Genomic DNA, 21,621 nt, shown 5'->3' on the forward strand with positions numbered 1-21,621 from the left:
CGTCCCTGACACCTTGGTCAGGGTATTTGTACATGACATTCATTCATCCATTCAACAGTGTTTATTGAGTGCTTGCTTGTTGCCAGGCACTTCTCCAGTTGCTGGGCATACCATGTGGAGTAGGTCATTGCCCTCATGGAGCTATTCTCTCCAGAAGGACACAGACAGTACATAAAATAATTTCAGATATTATAGAGTACTCTGGAGCAGATACATTAGGGTGATGGGGCAGGGAGGGCCCCAAAAAGGGTTGGCTACTTCAGATCAAGCAGTAGAGACCTCTCTGAGGAAAGGTGACATGCAAGAGCAGGGGAAAAGCCTTCAAGGCCAAGGGATCAAGTGTAAGAGCCCTGAGGCAGAAAAGAACTGGAAGGTGGCCTGTGTGGCCAGAGTGTGGAGAATGTTGGAGAAAAGGAGAAGTTGGCAGGGTCTGGATCATATAGGGTGTTATTGGGCATATTCTAAGTACAAGGGGAAGCTCCTGCAATATTTTTTTAAAAGCTTTATTTAGAGATAATTCCCATACCATACAACTCACCTATTTAAAATGTACAATTCAGTGGCTTTTAGTATATTCACACGGTTGTGCAACCATCACTATAGGCAATTTTAGAACATTTCTATCACCTTAAAAGAAACATTGTACCCTTCACTTATTACCCTCTGATCCCCTGATTCTTCACCTCCCCCTCCAGCCCCTGGCAACCACTCATCTCCTTTCTGTCTCACTGGATTTCCCTGTTCTGGGACATTTCAGTGCAGTCGTATAATATGTGGACTTACTTTGGGCTGCTTTCACTTAGCATAACACTTTCAAGGTTCACCATGTTGCTTTCAGAATTTTGCCCCTCCCTCTCCCCTGCCTTCACTCTCCACTTCCCTCCATCTCTCCCCGCATCCCTCCCTTTTTCTCTCTGTGTGCAATCATCTCACAGGGGAACCCACTTCTGCTTTCACCGAATCAAGCTTCTTATGAGTGCCCCAATTTTCTCCAAATGCCATGGCACTGTCGTTAAGCCACACCCAGGGCTGCGGCACACCTTACAAAGAGGTGCTCCGGGCAGGAGTGCAGTGTTGCTGGCAGCATTTGCTGAGCATCAGAGAATCCTTTCTAAGTTTGTCATTTTGAGCAAGGCTTCACAGGAACAGATGTCTTTATTTTAGGAGCTCTTTGCTTTGATGACGGTGACCTACTATTCTCATTCCTTGATAAGTAGCTAGACTTGGCTCATCTCAATTATGGATGATAATAAATCCCATTTAAAGGCTCACAACAAGAAAATCTGTAGTTAATGGTATCTTAAAAGTACATAAGTCCAAGGTCATGCTCTGTATCACTGCAGGCTCAGGCTGTGGCAGAACATCGGGTTCCCTAGACATGTAAGGAGCACATTCTCTTGAACTGGCACCTACAGATCTTCCAAGAAACCAGGCTCCTCAGAAACTGTGAGTAGTAGGGCAGAGCTCCACAAAGCTATCGTGGTCAAGACAGTGTGGCACAGCGTAAGGATAGAACAGAAATCAGAGTCCCCCAAGTAAACCCTTCACATCTACGTTCAGTTGATTTTTTTTAAGCTGGAAAAAGAAATATTTTTACACAAGCACTGCATGAAGCATACGGATTTTAAGGGAATATATAAGTGGCAATTGCTTTTCTGAAAGTTGCACAAATAATGGTTTCAGTAATGTCATTTCTCTTTCCTAACTATACATATCACCATAATATAAGGTATACATAAGGAGCCTCATTTAGACAGGTAAGCTGTACTTCTTCGTATTATAGGTGCAAAGTCAAATGGAAATTATAGATATAAAACTATCTCTAAACTGATGATCTAGATTTTAAAAATACATAATGACAACAGATTATCACTTGTGGTTCCCTTACCAGTAAAAATCCATCCACTGGTGCAGCCTCTACATTGAAGTACGCATTCGTGTACCCAAAGCCTTCGCAAAGAGTGAAGGAAGTATGATCATTTTAAGAGGAAGACTTTCCATATTCTCAACTTCCCTATATACTTTTACTAAAACTGAATTGTGGTAGAATGCACATGCAGTTGGGATGATACTCTCCTTTCCCACCCTTCCCTCTTTGTAAATAATCTATTGAAGTAAAATTCACGTAACATAAAATTAGCCATTTTAAAGTAAACAATTCAGTAGCATTTTAAGACATTCACCGTGGTGCAACCACCACCCCTATCCAGTCCTAAAACATTTCCATTACTCCAGAGTAAGAACCCTTACCCATTAAGCAGTTTCTTCTCATTTCTCCCTCCCCCTAGCCCCAGACAATCATCAGTCTACTTTCTGTATCACTTGACTGATCTCTCCAAGATATTTCATATAAATAGTATCATATAATGTGGGACCTTTTGTCTTTGGCTTCTCTCACATAGCATAATGTTTTGGAGGTTCATCCACCTTATAGCATGTATCAGTGTTTCATTCCTTTTTATGTCTGAGTAATATTCCATTGTATGGATAGACCACAGTTTTATCTATTCACCAGCTGATGGACGTTTGACTGTTTCCATCTTTTGGCTATTATGAAGAATGCTGCTATGAACATGCACATACATGTTTTTGTTTGCATGTACGTGTTCTTGTTTGAATACCTGCTTTTAATTCTTTAGGGTATATACCCTGGGAGTAGAATCACAAGGTCATATGGTCATTCTGTGTTTAACTTTTGGAGGAATTGCCAAATTTTTTCCACAGTCGCTGTACCATTTTACATTCCTACCAGCAGTGTATGAGGATTCCAATTTTTCCACATCCTCACCAGCTTATTTTCCTTTTTCCCCCCAGACTTTTGTACCCTTTGACTGACACCTCCTCCATTTCCCTCTCCCCTAAGCCTCTGGTGACCACCATTCTACTCTCTATGAATTTGACTACTTTAGATTCCTCATAAAAGTAGAGTCATGTAGTATTTGTTCTTTTGTGTCTGACTTACTTCTTTTAGCATGATGTCCTCCAAGTCCATGCATGTTGTCCCAAAGGGCAGGATTTTCCTATTTTTTAAGGATGGATAATATTCCATTGCATGTATATTCCACGTTTCATTATCCAGTCATCCATCAATGGACACTTGAGTTGTTTCCATATTGTGGCTATTGAGATTAATGCTCCAGTGAACTTGGACATGTTGATACCTCTTTGAGATCCTTATTTCATTTCTTTTGGATATATACCCAAAAGTAGGATTGCTGGATCAAATGATAGGTTTTTTTAAAAAAATAAAGTTACTTATTTTTTATTTATTTATTTTTGGCTGCATTGGGTCTTCATTGCTGCGCGGGTTTTCTCTAGTTGCAGAGATCAGGGGCTACTCTTCATTGTGGTGTGCAGGCTTCTCATTGCTGTGGCTTCTCTTGCAGAGCACGGGCTCTAGGCACGTGTGCTTCAGTAGTTGTGGCTCACGGGCTCCAGTAGTTGTGGTTCGTGGGCTCCAGTAGTTGTGGCTCATGGGCTCTAGAGCATAGGCTCAGTAGTTGTGGCGCACGGGCTTAGTTGCTCCGCGGCATGTGGGATCTTCCCAGACTAGGGCTCGAACCCATGTCCCCTGCATTGGCAGGCAGATTCTTAACTACTGCACCACCAGGGAAGTCCCCAAGTGATAGTTCTGGTTTTCATTTTTTTGAGGAACCTCCATACTGTCTTCCATCGTGGGTGTACCATTTTACATTCCCACCGACAGTGTAGGAGGGGCTCCTTTTTCTCCACAACCTCATCAACACATTATCTTTTGTTTTTTTGATAGTAGTCATCCCAACAGGTATGAGATGATGTCTCATTGTGGTTTTGATTTGCATATCCCTGATGATTAGTGATGTTGAGCATCTTTTCATGTACCTGATGGCCATTTGTATATTTTCTTTGGAGAAATGTCTAAGCCCTTTGCCCATTTTAAAAAATTGAAGTATAGTAGTTGATGTACAATATTATGTAAGTTACAGGTGTACAGTTTAGTGCTTCAAAAATTTTAAAGGTTATACTCCATTTATTATAGAATAGTGGCTGTACTCCCTGTGTTGTACAATATACCCTTGTAGCACATTTTATATATAATAGTTTGCACCTCTTAGTCACCTAACCCTATCTTGCCCCTCCCCCCTTCCTTCTCCCCACTGGTAACTACTAGTTTATTTTCTATATCTGTGAGTCTGTTTCTTTTTTAAGTGTTCACTAGTTTGTTGTATTTTTTAGATTCCACATATAAGTGCTATGATACAGTATTTGTCATTCAGTTAGCATAATACCCTCCAAGTCTTTCCATGTTGTTGCAGGTGGCAAAACTTCATTCTTTTTTATGGCTGAGTAGTATTCCGTTGTGTGTGTGTGTGTGTGTGTGTGTGTGTGTGTGTGTGTATACACATCACTTCGTTTTCCATTCATCTGTTGATGGACATTTATATTGCTTCCATATCTTGGCAATTGTAAATAATGCTGCTGCAAATATTGTGGTGCATGTATCTTTTTGAATTAGTGTTTTGGGGGTTTTTTGGAATATACCAGGAGTGCAATTGTTGGGCCATATGGGAGTTCCATTTTTAGTTTTTTAAGAAACCTCCATACTGTTTTCCACAGTGGCTGCACCAATTTACATCCCTACCAACAGTGTAGGAGGGTTCCCTTTTCTCCACATTGTTGCCAACATTTTTTTTGTGTGGTCTTTTTGATGATAACCATTCTGACAGGTGTGAGGTAATATCTCATTGTGGTTTTAATTGGCATTTCCCTGATGATAAGTGATGTTGAGCCTCTTTTCATGTGTCTGTTGGCCACCTGCATTTCCTCTTTGGAAAAAGTCAATTTACTTCTTTCCATTTTTTTTTTTTTTGCGGTACACGGGCCTCTCACTGTTGTGGCCTCTCCCGTTGTGGAGCACAGGCTCCGGATGCACAGGCCCAGCGGCCATGGCTCACGGGCCCAGCCGCTCCGCGGCATGCAGGATCCTTCCAGACCGGGGCACGAACCCGCATCCCCTGCATCGATAGGCGGACTCTCAACCACTGCACCACCAGGGGAGCCCTCTTCCCATTTTTTAATCGGGTTGTTTGGTTTTCTTGATGTTGAGTTGTATGAGCTGTTTGTATGTGTTGGATGTTAATGCCTTATCGATCAATCATTTGCAAATATTTTCTCCCATTCAGTAGGTTGTCTTTTCGTTTTGTCAATGGTTTCCTGTGCTGTGACAGAAGTTTTAATATGTTGTGTTCCTCTTTTCATTCATCTCAAGTGTATTTTATGATTTCCCTTGTGATTTCTCCCTTGAACCATTGGTTATTAGGAGTGTGTGTGTTAATTGCCATATAGCTGGAAATTTTTCAAATGCCCTTCTGTTAATGATTTCTATTTTCATTCCTTGGTGGTTGGAGAACACAATTTGTATGATTTCAGACTTTTAAAATATATTGAGATATGTTTTGTAGCCTAGCATGTGGTCTATCTTGGAGAATGTTCCATGTGTAATTGAGTAGAATGTGTTTCCTGTTTTGAGGGCATGTGTTCTATAGATGTCTGGTAGATCTAGTTGGTTTATACTGTCGTTCAAATCTTGTATTTCCCTTTTGTTCTATTTATGATTGAAAGGATTGTATTGAGATATCCAACTATTGTTGAATTGTCTGTCCTTCCCTTCAGTTTTGTTACATTTTGCTTCATATATTTTGGGGGTTCTATTGTTAGGTGCACATGTTTAAAATTTTATATCTTACTGCTGGGTTTATCCTTTTATCATTATAAAATGCCACTCTTTGACTCCTATGACAATTTTTGTCTTAAAGACTATTTTATCTGATAATAGTGTAGCTCCCCCAGCTCTCTTATGGTTGCTATTTGCATACTATACCTTTATCCATCCTTTTACTTTCAACCAATTTCTATTTTTGCTGTTTTTTTTCTGAGTAGTTGATTAATTATTGAATGGTTGCTGTGCATAAAGCCAAACCTGTTTCATCTCTGCCTCTCCCATTACTTAAATTTCATTTCCCTCTTCTACCTCTAATTGTAGGAACAGTTACAGCATAGTCTTTTTTGGGGGGCTTCATTATTTTTATTTTTATTTTTTTAACAACATAGTCTTGATGTTTAAGGAAAGAATCTATTGGAAAACTCATGGCATGCTACGTAATTGATGTGCAAGAAGTCCACAGTTTTAAAGGAATATGGTTGAGCTGAAAGACGTAGTATTAACAGCAGTAACCACACTTATATAAAATATTTTGTTGGTGTTATAACCACTTTCAGTTGATGAGACACTCCCATACTCTACTGGGAACATAACGTCACTTCATCCCTGGGCAGTATTATGTGTGATTACGGTGCCATGTTGAGAGTGGTGACAGCCAAGGCTTGGAGCTCTCAGGGGTTGTGCTCAAGCTCTAGGACCCTCTGAAGCGTGTGGTCATCTCCTGGAGATCTGGGCTCAAGTCATAACTCCACTAATCACCAGATCAAATGTGGGATCATGTCCACCTCACCACCCATCCTGTGAAGAAAAGCAAGCAGAACTCGTCTCATGTAAACCTTCTTACATCTCTTTTGTCATCCTCAGAGTGATTCTTCAGAGGCATTAGAGGGACCTCAAAGACCAGGACAGGAGTGCTGTGCTCATGCTGTGACTTCCCTGAGCCGTGCAGTGGCTGCTATGTGTTGTTACTAATTGTGCTCCCCTTGCTGTCCCCCTTCCCCCTTTTAGAGAGATGGGACCATGTCACCACCACAACCAGGAGACCGGGAGCGACCAGAGCTCCAGCAAAGCCTGCAGGTGACACGGCCGTTCTGAGGAGGGCACTAAGGAGGGCCCCCATGGAGCTCCCTCTGGGATAGTATCCAGTTGAACTACGCGTAGTTTTAAGTCCTGTGTGTGCAATGCCAACCAAGACCTTCATCTGAACACTGGGTTTAACTTAATAGAGTATGACCAGTCACTATGATTTCTGTGTGTTTTATGAAAAGTCCTGCTTGGGAGAATTTCAAGAGAAAAATGCATTTGGACTTCCTCCCCTTTTCAACCATCTTACACTCTAAAATCAGGGAAGATATAATTGTTTAGGTTTTATGAAGCCCATCAAACATTTTCTTTAGGCAGATGGAGCATTTTGAAATGGCATTTGCTTTACAGTGTCATCTTTCACTGAAGGATTTTGGAACTTGTTGCTTCTTTGTGACTCTTTCCTGGAGCTGTTTTAACTTTTCTCCAGATGGGCCATTTTACTATTCAGATATCTTCACTGATATAAAGAGAAACGTAGCCTTGGAGCTCTTGGGTGGGGAGCGCAGTCATTGCTCCCATCTGGCAACTTGTTACTAGTCCTTAAGGAGCGTGCCACCGTGTTCCTTGAAGTGGATAGCTACCTTTCTTTTGAAGAGGCAGTCATGACCCAAAAGAGTGAGTGCTGCTTTACAGTTTGCCCTCACGTCTTCACATCTGCACCCTCAAAGAGGTGCATTGTGACCACGTAGCCTCCCTCTTGATTGTCCAGTTTCTGACTCTATGCAGCTGGTTTTGAATCTTGGGTTAATACCTATAATCAGTGAGTTTACTGTTAAAATGGTATGACTGCTGGCCTAAGCAAAGCATGTGTGCGAATATAAAGTAGTGGAAAATTGGTAATATATTGCAAAGGCAGAAAGCAGTAACTTGCTCCATCCTGTTGGTATTTTCATTATCAGTGTCTGTAGAGGGAGTCAGACCCCAATTTAAGTTTCTTTGTCTTAACTCATTGATTTCGCTGATCAGCAGATCCCATGAATGTTGACTTGTTTTTTTGGAATCTCGTACCCAGTTGTTAATCAGTTGGCTGTTTTTTCTTTTATGTTTTGGGGCTCACTGAAGGTAGTCAATTTGACTTGGCTGATGCTTTGGATGATCAAGATCATGGCCACAGGAAGCCGAGTGCAGGAGGAGGAGGTAAGTCATAGCTGGTTGAAGGCACAGGCCAGTGCTATAGCTCCCTGGTCAGGGTGTAGCTCATTAACTACAACAGCCCACAGAGCCACTCCTGGTCTGGCAGAGCTGGGAGCACTTCAAGGCCCAGGAGAACCCTACAACAGTGGTTCTCAAACGTTTTGGTCTCAGGACTCCTCAAATTATGGAAGATCTCTATTGAGGTGTTGGTCACGTCTATCAATATTTATCATCTTTGAACTTAAAACTGAAAAAAAAATTGTTAATACTTTTATTAATTTTAAATGAACAATAATACAGCCATATCTGTTAAGATAAATAGCATATTTTTATGGTAAATGACTATGCTTTGCAAGACAAAAACAGAATTTAGTGGGAAGAATTTTTTGTATATTTTTGAAAATTTCTGTGATCTCTATCCTAGTGGAAGAGCTGGACTCTCACATCTGCTTCTAGATTCAATTGTTGTGATATATTGTTATGGTTGAAGTATATGAAGGAAATCTGGCTTCCTATAAATATGCAGCTGGAAAAAGGAGGAATATTTCAATTGACTATTCATGTAATTATGGACATTCTTCTTTGATACGAGACAAAAATTCAGCCATTGGTTGTTTCTTACAGGTTAAGTGCAGTGTGGAGTATGAAACTGTATTAATGAATCTTCCATCCTTGACCCCAGTGAACCCCCTCTCTTATCCTTTGAATGGATATTTTACTGGTCGTGGTTTGGGAGCATCGTGCACTGGTCCCTGGGAAAATGTCGGTGCCCTGCCTTATGCAGACCTTCCCTGTGTTGACGCATTTCATTCTATATCAGAACATCACATGTGTTACTACCACCACCCATCTCATTGGAAAAAGTCTTTAAGTGTTGGGAAGCTGTCAAGCTCACAGTAGTAGTTTTTCAAAATTCTTAACGTTGCTTGAAATCTTAAATTTTACCATTGGCAAAAAATACTGTTAGTTGTTTCCCTTGAAGTGATGGGCTCACTTCATTCATTTTCAAGAAAATGTCTGTCAGATATTCAAGTCAGTGTAACTGTAGTCGTACTACTGAATCCTTGAAGGAAGAATCTTGTATGAGATAAGTGGCTAGCACTGCTTAGAACTGATACAGTCATGCAAATGCTTTTCCTGTGTTAACCTCTGTATTTTGAGGTGCCACAGAAAGGCTTTAAACATACTTGCTGTTTTATCAGAATATTAAAAGGGCACACTTTCATAAATGTAGTAATTTTTCTGCTCATATTCGTTTTCCAGTGCTGCCTAACATATTACCACAAACTTGCTGGTTTAAAACAATTTTCAATTATTGGGTTGGCCAAAAAGTTCGTTCGGGGTTTTTGGTTTTTTCGTTTTGTTTTGTTTCGTTTTTTGCCGATCCTATATTTTCTTTTTTTTAGCATCTTTATTGGAGTATAATTGCTTTACAGTGTTGTGTTAGTTTCTGCTTTATAACAAAGTGAATTAGGTATATGTATACATATATCCCCATATCCCCTCCCTCTTGCGTCTCCCTCCCACCCTCCCTATCCCACCCCTCTAGGTGGTCACAAAGCACCAAGCTGATCTCCCTGATCTCCCTGTGCTATGCAGCTGCTTCCCACTAGCTATCTATTTTACATTTGGTAGTATTTATAAGTCCATGCCACTCTCTCACTTTGTCCCAGCTTACCCTTCCCCCTCCCCTTGTCCTCAAGTCCAATCTCTACATCTGTATCTTTATTCCTGTCCTGCCCCTAGGTTCTTCAGAACCTTTTTTTTTTTTAGATCCCGTATATATGTGTTAGCATACTGTATTTGTTTTTCCCTTTCTGACTTACTGCACTCTGTATGACAGACTCTAGGTCCATCCACCTCACTACAAATAACTCAATTTCGTTTCTTTTTATGGCTGAGTAATATTCCATTGTATATATGTGCCACATCTTCTTTATCCATTCATTGTCGATGGAAACTTAGGTTGGTTCTGTGTCCTAGCTATTGTAAACAGTGCTGCAATGAACATTGGGATACACGTCTCTTTTTGAATCATGGTTTTCTCAGGGTATATGCCCAGTAGTGGGATTGCTGGGTCATATGGTAGTTCTATTTTCTGTTTTTTAAGGAACCCCTCCATACTGTTCTCCATAGTGGCTGTATCAGTTTACATTCCCACCAACAGTGGAAGAGTCCAACTCTATATTTTCTAAGTTTCTCTGTGCTGCTGATGTCCAGATGTTTAACTGTCAAACCTTTTTTGACAAAATAACCTTGATTCTCAACTTTCCCTTTGCCTACTTTTATTTTTTGTACTTTATTTACTTTTATTTATTTATTTTTGGATGTGTTGGGTCTTTGTTGCTGCGTGTGGGCCTTCTCTAGTTGTGGTGAGCGGGGGCTACTCTTCATGGCAGTGCGTGGGCTTCTCACTGCGGTGGCTTCTCTTGTTCCGGAGCACAGGCTCTAGGCACACGGGCTTCAGTAGTTGTGGCACGTGGGCTCAGTAGTTGTGGCTCGCGGGCTCTAGAGCGCAGGCTCAGTACTTGTGGCACACGGGCTTAGTTGCTCTGCAGCGTGTGAGATCTTCCTAGACCAGGGCTCAAACCCATGTCCCCTGCATTGGCAGGTGGATTCTTAACCACTGCGCCACCAGGGACGTCCCCTTTGCCTACTTTTAACAAATTTATATTTAGATAATTACAGATTTACATGTAGTTGTAGGAAATACTACAGAAAGAGCCGTTATTCCCTTCACCTAGTTTTCCCCAGTGGTAACATGTTGCAAATTGTACTATAATATCACAAACATTTTTTGTTTGTTTTTTAAAAAAACTCGTATTTTTTAAAATTTGGTTTTTATTCAGGCAGCATTGGCTTATAACATTATATAAGTTTCATGTGTACAACCTTATATTTCTACTTCTGTATACACTACAGGGTGCTCACCACCAAAAATTAAGTTTCCTCCATCACCATATAGTTGATCCCCTTTACCCATTTCATACCCCGCCCCCACTCTGGTAATGACTATTCTGTTCTTTGTATCTGTGTGTTTGTTTTTGTTTGTCACAACCATTTTATTCACATTTCCCAGTTTTTACTTGTACTCACTTCTGTGTGTGTGTGTGCTTAGTTTTTTGCAGTTTTATCACATGTGCAGTTTTGTGTATTTGCCATGATAGGCAGGCACAGAACAGTTCCATCATTATAACTATTGTTGTTGGGTGAACTGTTCTCTATATGTCACTTAGATGTTGATGGTTGGTTGTGTTTACTGGTTCTTCAACATCCTTGATGATTTTTTGTCTAGTAGTTCTGTCAGTTGCTGTGAGTAGGGTGTTGAATTCCCCAACTGTAGTTGTGGATTTGTATCTCCTCTTAGCTCTCTGTTTCCACCTCATATATTTTGAGTCTGATTTTTTGGTGCATCCAAATTTAGGATCATGATGTCTTCCTGATAGGTTTATCCTCTTATCGTTATGTCCCTTTTTTCTTCTCTAGCACTTTCCTTGCTCTGAAGTATCCCTTATCCACTATTAATATAGCCACTCCTGCTTATTCTTTTTTTTTATATTTATCTGCTCTACTTTATTTTATTTTATTTTTTTAACATCTTTATTGGAGTATAATTGCTTTACAATGGTGTGTTAGTATCTGCTATATAACAAAGTGATTCAGTTATACATATACACATTTTCCCATATCTCTTCCCTCTTGCATCTCCCTCCCTCCCACCCTCCCTATCCCTCCCCTCTAGGTGGTCACAAAGCACCGAGCTGATCTCCCTGTGCTATGCGGCTGCTTCCCACTAGCTATCTATTTTACGTTTGTTAGTGTATATATGTCCAAGCCACTCTCTCACCTTGTCACAGCTTACCCTTCCCACTCCGCATATCCTCAAGTCCATTCTCTAGTAGGTCTGTGTCTTTATTACTGTCTTAACCCTAGGTTCTTCATGGAATTTTTTTCTTAAATTCCATACATATGTGTCAGCATATGTTATTTGTCTTTCTCTTTCTGACTTTCTTCACTCTGTATGACAGACTCTAGGTCCATCCACCTCACTACAAATAACTCAATTTCGTTTCTTTTTATGGCTGAGTAATATTCCATTGTATATACGTGCCACATCTTCTTTATCCATTCATCCGATGATGGACACTTAGGTTGTTTCCATCTCCGGGCATTTGTAAATAGAGCTGCAATGAACATGTTGGTACATGACTCTTTTTGAATTATGGTTTTCTCAGGGTATATGCCCAGTAGTGGGATTGCTGGGTCACATGGTAGTTCTATTTGTAGTTTTTAAAGGAACCTCCATACTGTTCTCCGTAGTGGCTGTACCAATTCACATTCCCACCAGCAGTGCAAGAGTGTTCCCTTTTCTCCACACCCTCTCCAGCATTTACTGTTTCTAGATTTTTTGATGATGGCCATTCTCACAGGTGTGAGATGATATCTCATTGTAGTTTTGATTTGCATTTCTCTAATGAGTAAAGATGTTGAGCATCCTTTCATGTGTTTGTTGGCAGTCTGTATATCTTCTGTGGAGAAATGTCTATTTAGGTCTTCTGCCCATTTTTGGATTGGGTTGTTTGTTTTTTTGTTATTGAGCTGCATGAGCTGCTTATAACTTTTGGAGATTAATCCTTTGTCAGTTGCTTCATTTGCAAATATTTTCTCCCATTCTGAGGGTTGTCTTTTTATCTTGTTTATGGTTTCCTCTGCTGTGCAAAACCTTTGAAGTTTCATTAGGTCCCATTTGTTTATCTTTGTTTTTATTCCCATTTCTCTAGGAGGTGGGTCAAAAAGGATCTTGCTGTGATTTATGTCATAGAGTGTTCTGCCTATGTTTTCCTCTAAGAGTTTGATAATTTCTGGCCTTACATTTAGGTCTTTAATCCATTTTGAGCTTATTTTTGTGTATGGTGTTAGGGAGTGATCTAATTTCATAGTTTTACATGTCCCTGTCCAGTTTTCCCAGCACCACTTATTGAAGAGGCTGTCCTTTCTCCACTGTACATTCCTGCCTCCTTTATCAAAGATAAGTTGACCATATGTGCATGAGTTTATCTCTGGGCTTTCTATCCTGTTCCATTGATCTATATTTCTGTTTTTGTGCCAGTACCATACTGTCTTGATTACTGTAGCTTTGTAGTATAGTCTGAAGTCAGGGAGCCTGATTCCTCCAGCTCCATTTTTCATTCTCAAGATTGCTTTGGCTATTCAGGGTCTTTTGTGTTTCCATACAAATTGTGAAATTTTTCATTCTAGTTCTGTGAAAAATGCTAGTGATAGTTTGATAGGGATTGCAGTGAATCTGTAGATTGCTTTGGGTAGTAAAATCATTTCCACAATGTTGATTCTTCCAATCCAAGAACATGGTACATCTCTCCATCTGTTTCTGTCATCTTTAATTTCTTTCATCAGTGTCTTATAGTTTTCTGCATACAGGTCTTTTGTCTCCCTAGGTAGGTTTATTCCTAGATATTTTATTCTATTTGTTGCAATGGTAAATGGGAGTGTTTCCTTGATTTCACTTTCAGATTTTTTCATCATTAGTGTACAGGAATGCCAGAGACTTCTGTGCATTAATTTTGTATCCTGCTCCTTTACCAAATTCATTGATTAGCTAGTAGTTTTCTGGTAGCATCTTTAGGATTCTGTATGTATAGTATCATGTCATCTGCAAACAGTGACAGCTTTACTTCTATTCCGATTTGGATTCCTTTTATTTCCTTTTCTTCTCTGATTTCTGTGGCTAAAACTTCCAAAACTGTGTTGAATAAGAGTGGTGAGAGTGGGCAACCTTGTCTTTTTCCTGATCTTAGTGGAAATGGTTTCAGTTTTCCACCATTGAGGACGATGTTGGCCATGGGTTTGTCATATATGGCCTTTATTACGTTGAGAAAAGTTCCCTCTATGCCTACTTTCTGCAGGTTTTTTATCCTAAATGGGAGTTTTTTTTTTTTTTTTTTTTTTTTATCAGTGTTCACATGCACATTTAGACACCAGGACTGGAGAAGCTGTGGTTTCTTCAGGCTAAGTGTCATATCAGTGAACTTTCCTTATTTGTTTTCATTGGACCTCATTGGACTTTCTTACCCTTTGAATGAATGTTTTGCCCATTCATGCTTTTGTAATGTCCTACATAAGTTATCTGGAAAACGTTAGTGTCCTGAGTTATGTTGAGCTTTTAAATGATGACACCTTTCCTTATGCAGTATTCAAAAGTCATATTTGTTAGTATCACCAGTGATCTGATAGGAAAAGTCTTTATTGGGAAGCTGACAGGCTCATGGTGCCAGTTACACGTTTTCCAAAGTTGTGTATATTTTTTGAAAGCTAAATTTTCTTATTGTCAGCTAATACTGTCGGTTGATTTCCTTGAATTGACAGGCTCATTTAATTCATTTTCAAAAAAAATTTTTGGCAAATGTTCAAATATGAATAGACACAGTTTGCTATAATTTACTCTTTGAAATAAATTTGTTCTCCCATGAGCAAAGCAGCTAATTCAGCCGAAAACTGAAACAATCACACAGGTGACCTTCCTCAAGTCACCTGTGATGCTTTGGTGTGCACCTAGAATGCTTTAACAATCCTTCCCAATTCATAACACAGAATGTTAAAAAGTTGATATACTCGAGGTTGAGCGCTAATGTAATATTTTTGTTACTTCCTCCTATTAATTTTATATTGCCTCATAATCAGTTACCATAAATTATTGAGTTAACACAATTTCCATTTGTTCTCTTATTTCCCTGGGTCAGGAGTTTGGGTTCTATTTAGCTGGGTCCTCTGCTCTGTATCTCCTACGAGGCTGCCATGCAGGTGTCATCTGAGGCTAGAGTCTCATCTGAAGTTTGAGGTTGTGTTAGTTTCCTGTTGCTGCTCTAACGAGTTACCGGCAACTTGGTGGCTTAAAAAACACACATTTATTATCTTATAATTATTGAGGTCAGAAATCCAAAATGGATCACAGTGAGCTAAAATCCATGTGTCAGCAGGGCTGTTTCTTTTTCTGGAGACTCTACAGAATTAGTAGAGTCTGTAGAGTCTCTTGTTTCCTTGCCTTTTCCAGCTTCTTCAGGATGCCTGTATTCTTTGGCTCATGGCCCTGTCTCCCTATCTTCAGAGCCAGCAGTGTAGGGTAGCATCTTCAGATCTTTCTCTCTCTCACCCCTACTTTTGTCATCACATCTTTACTTTGACTGTGACCCTCCTGCTTCTCTATTTCTCTTTTAAGGACTGTTGTGATTACACCAGACCCACCCAGATAATCCAGGATAGTCTCCCCATCTCAGTGTCCTTGATTTAAAAACACCTGCAAAACCTTTTGCCATATAAGGTAACATATTCACAGGTTCTGGGAATTAGGACATTGACATCTTGGGGGCGACATTTTAATGCTAACACATCTGTCATCTGGCTCACAAATCTTCATGTCCCTTCCACCGGCAAAATACATTGTCCATTCCAACTTCTTTAAAAGTTTCATCCCATTACATCGTCAACTCAGATTGCAAAATTTCATCATAATTTCATAAACAGAAACGTCCCAAATCTCATCATCTAAATTATATAAGTCAGGCATGGGTGAAGCTTTGGCTATAACACTTCTCCATCTACAAACCTATGAAAGTCAAGAAACAAGTTATCTGCTCCCCAAAATACAATGGACAGGCATAAAATAACGGTTATAGGCATTCCATTTACAAAAGTGAGAAAACATCAGGCAAAAAGATTTCAAGCTTTAAGTGAAAAAAAAAAAAAGAAAAAAAAAGACATCACCAGTCTCAAGAAATTCCCAAATCCAAGTCCTTTAGGTTCCAGGCCTAGGGATGATGCACTCTGTTTCACAGCTCTATGTTCTGAGTTTGCAGCTCTGCCCTCAGAATCAGCCTTCCTTTTTCAGGAAAAATAGCACATGTTTGCAGCTGAGTAGTTATATCAGCCTATTTTCTGCCTGTAGAATTTGGGGAGTCTAACATCCTTCTTACATTTTTTTTCTCTTTCTGCCCCTTTTAATTCCAGGCTGGCAGTGTTCCTGCTCTTCTAAAATTCTCAAGAACTCTGTGGGTTTCCCATGTATATAGTGGTGATCACCCCACTGGGAAAGAGGCTCCTCTACAGATCTTTCTTGGATAATGCCATCTATACTTCTGGCTTCTGCTGAGATGGCGAAGGGGATCCATGAATAATCTTATGTTTAATCTGACCTTTTGACCCTTCCAAGGTACTCGTATAATGTTTTCCAGCCACACCATTGACTTTCTCCCCAGAGCATGCTTTCTTGACAGTGAGTCCCCTCATTTTAGCATTTTTTGGCAATTGGGATAGGTTGAAAATTTTCCAAATCATCAAGTCCTGGTTCCTTTTTGCTCAAGAGTTTTTCCTTCAATCTCTTCCTTTCCTCTTGCATTTTACTATGAGCAGCAAAAAGAAAATAGGCCATACCCCTAACACTTTACTTGAAAATCTCCTCAGCTAAAACAGCCAAGTTCATTGTTTAGAAGTTCTGCTTTCCACGTAACTACAGGATGCACAATTCAGCCAAGTTTTCTGCCACTACATGGTAAGGATCTTCTTTGCTCTAGCATCCAATAACATTTTCTTTGGTCCCATCTGAGTCCTCACTGGCAAAGCCTTTAACATCCACATTTCAGTCAACAGTCTGTGCATGATGTTTTTTTTTTTTTTTTTTTTTGGTGGTATGTGGGCCTCTCATTGTTGTGGCCTCTCCCGTTGCGGAGCACAGACTCCGGATGCGCAGGCCCAGCAGCCATGGCTCATGGGCCCAGCCGCTCTGCAGCATGTGGGATCTTCCCGGACCAGGGCACGAACCCGTGTCCCCTGCATCGGCAGGCAGACTCTCAACCACTGCGCCACCAGGGAAGCCCTGTGCATGATGATTTAGGTGTTCCCTAGTATGATATAGGTTTCCTCTACTATGTTCCTGACCTCCTTCTGAATCCTCACTAGCTGTTACTAGTTGTTAACTCCGTATTTCTACTAAATTGGCTCAAGGCAGTCAGGCTTTTTCGATCATGCTTCTCAAAATTCTTCCAGCTTTTTGTCTATTACTCGATTCCAAAGTTGCTTCCACAGTTTTAGGTATTTATTTAGGTATTTCCTATTGCTGTTGTAATAAATTACAAGAATGTGCTGGCTTAAAACAGCACAAATTGATTATCTTATAGTTCCAGAGGTGAGAAATATGATTTGGGTTTCACTGGGCTACAGTGAAGGTACGGGCAGGGCTATCTTCCTTTTGGAAGCTCTAGCCTGTTTTCCTTGTCTTTGCCTGCACTTTTGCCTTGTTGGATACCTCCTCCATCTTCAAAGCCAACAGAATAGCAACCTCAGATTTCTCTCTCACTCTCACCCCTGCTTCCATCATCACATCTCCTTCCTTGACTCTCCTGCTGGTTTCGTTCTCTTACTAGTATTCCTGTGATCACATTGGGCCAGCCTAGATGATCCAGAACAGTCTCCCCATCTCAAGGTGCTTAGCTTACTCACATCTGCCAAGTCCCTTTTCCCACATAAGGTGACATATCCACAGGTTGGGATTGTTGGCAGAATTCCATTCTGTGCAGCTGTAGAACTCATGGCCACTTGCTTCTTCAAGGTCAGCAAAAGAATGAGAGTCTGCTACCTCTAATGTTAGCTCAGGGAAGGCCTACAGCCCTCTTTTCAAGGGCTCACTTGATTATGTCCAAATCACCCAGAATATTCTGCCTTTTGAGTAATTCAGTCATACGGATTGGGCATCTTAATTGTATCTGCAAAATCCCTTCACCTCTGCCATGTCATAACCTGGTCATGGAAGTAACTCAGTCCCTCCCGCACTCAGCAGGCTGGGATTATACATGGTGTGTACACCAGGGGGCGGAGTCTCGACAGCTATTTTCAAGTAGCGAAGGATCTAACGACTTCTCATAGCGTTTGGTGCTCCTTACTTCCTTGGTTCAGGCAAAGGGCCGGGAGGTTTATTCACCATTGCCATTTGTATCACAGTGCAAATGTCAACCCTGTAAAAAGGGCAAAGGACATTTGAGGATGATTATGAAAATAGTTATGACCTGACAGACCCCTGCGGTCCATGGAACACTCTTTGTGAACTACTGACTGAGAAGATGCCCTTACATATTTATGTGGCATCAGTGTGTTTTCGTTCGAATCCATGATCTCGTCAATGTTAATGTGCAGTGAACATGTATTTGTGGAGTTGGGGCGAGCAGGAAGGTCATTTTATATGTCTTCTGTTGTATTGAGCCATACCTTTACAGTTTCACTTCTCTAGACAGTTGTATAAATTAGTTCAACCTTTTGAGAGGGCAATTTGATAAAATCTTTGAGCAGTTCTACTTCAAAGCATTTTCCGTCTGGGTACAGTTATGCATGTGTGCAGAGGTACATTTGAAATGGTGTTTGCAGCTTTCTTGTGTTTTGTATCAGCCAAAAATTAAAACACTCTTAAATAACACAGTTGAATACATAAATTCTAAACCATTCATAGTCTGCAGCCATTTCAAAGAATAAGGTAGATCTCTGGAACTGGCATGAGAAAAGCAAGTTACAGAACAGGATATATATAGTATGAATTGATTTCTATCAAATTTAAGTGTATGTGAACACAGACACACAGACATGCATGCAGAAAGACACGGACATGCAGAGAGACATATGGGCAGAGAGAGACACAGAAAGAGAGACATGCAGAGAGAGACACACAGAGAGAGATGCGAACAGAGACACGGACACACACACACACACACACAGACGGGGAGAGAGACACAGGGAGAGAAAGACAGGGAGACACAGACAGACACGGAGAGAGACATGGAAGAGAGAGAGACACAGAGAGAGGGGCACACACACAGAGACATGGAGAGAGAGCGAGACAGACACATGCAGATCTGAAAAGATTGAGAATAGCTACCTGTGGGGATAGATTTGGCTGCCTTTTATATTTTCTTTCTTAGGATTCTACACCATTGGATTCGTTTTTCTACTGAGCATATATTAATGTTTATAATAAGCCAGCAGTGTAGCTGGCCTGGGCCCAGGCATTCTGGCTTCACCCCAAGGGCCTCTTCCTCTGTGTGTGTGGCTCTTAGAAGTGTTTGCCCAGGAAGGTGGTGATGACCTGAAGGTGAGTGTAGGGTCAGTTCGTGCACCTGGCTGTAGAGGCGCTGGCACAGGCCTCCTCATCCGCAGGTCAGCCTGCCCCCGAGGCCTGTCACGGTCCCTCAGAACCAGAAGTCCAAGCTTCAGCTTGTTGTGCATGCTGGTCTGCTGGGCAGTTTCCTAGTCCATGGAAGATTCGCTCCAGTGATCTAGAAAGCTGAAAAGGGGACTGGTCTTTAAGAGGTAGGCACAGTGTGATAACAGAAAAGCAGTGACCCGTTCCCTCTAGGAAGTGTGTACATTGTATCTTCATTTCAAAGAGAAAAACAGCTGTGCTGTTTGCTCTGTAAAGATATTCTCTCTGGAAGATTTTCAGTGTTGTATGAACCATTGGGATCAGGAAGGAATCGGCTTCATTTGTCTGGAAAACGTCCTTGTACGTACCGCCTCCCTTCTAGATGTTCTTCCCTACTGCTCTTTTCGCCTAAGGTGAGGTCTACACGATTTGCTCGTTAGTTTTTAAGGTCGATAATAGACATTTGTGCACCCCTGAAGACCAGCCATTTACGTGTCAGACCTTTTTTCTTCCCTATCAGAAATGACTGTGATGCTCAAATCAATCTTTAACTATTGTTTGATTGACATTTTCTTCAGAGCTAACTGTAAAATTCACATGAAGGTGTAAGAAATACTCCAGAGAGATCCCATCGCACTATACCAGTTCCCAATGGTAACACCTGAAAAATTATAGTACAGTGTCACAGCCAGGATATTGATGTTGATATAATCTAGTGATCTTATTCAGATGTTCCGTTTACTTGTACTCGTGTCTGTCTTCAGGTCTATGCAGTTTTATCACCTGTGTAGGTTCATATATCCACCATGATAGTCCAGACAGAGAACAATTCCATGATCACAAAGACCCTCTTGCTGTGCTTTATAAAAACAACTATCTCCCTTCTGCTGTGCCCACCCCCATTTCCTGTCCCTAAGCACTAATCTTTTCTCCATCTATAGCATTTGGCAATTTAGAAAATGTTATGTAAATGAAATCATGTAGTATGTAATGTTTGGGGATTGGCTTTTTTTCACTCAGCATAATTCCCTTGAGGTCCATCCAAGGCATTGCATGTATCAATAGTTGGTTGCTTTTCCTTGCTGAATAGTATTCCATGATGTAGATGTACTATAGTTTATTTATGAAGGTCATCTGGGTTGTTTCCAGTTTTGGGCTCTAGGTTTTTGTATGAGCATGAGTTTTCATTTCTCTGGGATAAATGCCCAGGTTGGTAATTGCTGGGTTCTATGGTAGTCGTAGGGTTAGTTTTTTAAGAATATTGCCAACCTGTGTCCCAGACTAGCTGTACCATTTTATATTCCCACCAGCAATAAATGAGTGATCCACTTTCTCTGCATCCTTGTCAGCACTTAGTGTTATCACTATGTTTTTTTAGTCATTCTGATTGGTGTGTAGTGATACCTCATTGTGGTTTTAATTTGCATTTCCCTGATTACATGTGCTTATTGGCCATTCGTGTAAACCCTTCAGTGAAATGTCTCTTCATGTCTTTTGCCCATTTTAATCAGATTGTTTGATTTTACTGTTCAATTTTGAGAGCTCTTCATATATTCTAGACACTAGTCCTTAGATGGGTATGTGTTTTGCAAATATTTTCTTTTACTCTATAGCTTGTCTTTTCATCTTCTTAATAGAGTCTTTCACAAAAGGAAATTTTTAATTTTGATGACGTCTGATTTATTCATTTTTTTCTTTTGTGGATCATGGTTTTATGGTCAAGTCTATGAATTCTTCACCAAGCCCTTAGTCCTGAAGATTTTTCTCATATCATTCCTTCTGAAAGTTCTATAGATTTACATTTAAGACCCAAAAAAGTCATCAATTTTGAGTTAGGGTTTGTATGAGGTGTGTGAGAATTAGATCAAGGTTCATTATTTTTGCCTATAGATGCCTGGTTGCTCCAGCACCTTTTGTTGGAAAGGCTGTCCTTCCTCCATTGAGTGGCTTTTGCACCTTTAACAGAAGTCTCTTGAGCATATTTGGGCAGGTCTTTCTAGGTAGTTCATTCTGTTGTACTGCTCTGTGTGTCTACCCTTCTGCCACTGTCTTGATTACTGTAACCATGAAGTAAGCCTTAATACTGGGTAGGCTGATTTCCCCCCACTTTATTCTTCTTTCTCAAGGTTGTTTTAGCTATTCTAGGGCCTGTGCTTTTCTATACAAGTTTTAGAATAAGTTTATTTATGTCTAGAGAAAGCTGGCTGGGATTTTGATAGGACTTGTGTTAAATATGTAGATGAATTTGGGGAGAGTTGATGTCTTTAAGGGAGTCTTCAAATCCATGAACACAGTATGTCTCTCCATTTATTTATGTCTTCTTTGATTTCGCTCATAAGCATATTGTAATTTTCAGCCTGCAGGTCCTGTACATGTTTTTCAAGTGTACAGCTAAGTATTTCATTTTCTTTGGAACAATTTAAAATGTTTATGTGTTTTAATTTTAGATTCTGTATGTTCATTGCTATTATATGATTGATTTTGATATTTGTTGCTCCTATAT

At 40.4% G+C, this 21,621-nt stretch overlaps 1 protein-coding gene across 2 annotated transcripts in view; it reads left to right on the forward strand.

Moving 5' to 3' along the window:
• The window catches only part of CD99L2 (CD99 molecule like 2), a 111,581-nt gene that overhangs the window by 57,307 nt on the left and 32,653 nt on the right, over positions 1-21,621 (forward strand). For both annotated transcript variants that reach the window (XM_060088129.1, XM_060088128.1), the window contains exons 3-4: positions 6,710-6,778; positions 7,850-7,924. In XM_060088129.1, coding sequence (XP_059944112.1) covers positions 6,710-6,778; positions 7,850-7,924 — 144 coding nt within the window. The remainder of the gene's footprint in view (positions 1-6,709; positions 6,779-7,849; positions 7,925-21,621) is intronic.

This window comes from Mesoplodon densirostris, chromosome X (genome assembly GCF_025265405.1).
Source record: "Mesoplodon densirostris isolate mMesDen1 chromosome X, mMesDen1 primary haplotype, whole genome shotgun sequence".
In the NCBI taxonomy this organism is placed as follows: Eukaryota; Metazoa; Chordata; class Mammalia; order Artiodactyla; family Ziphiidae; genus Mesoplodon; species Mesoplodon densirostris.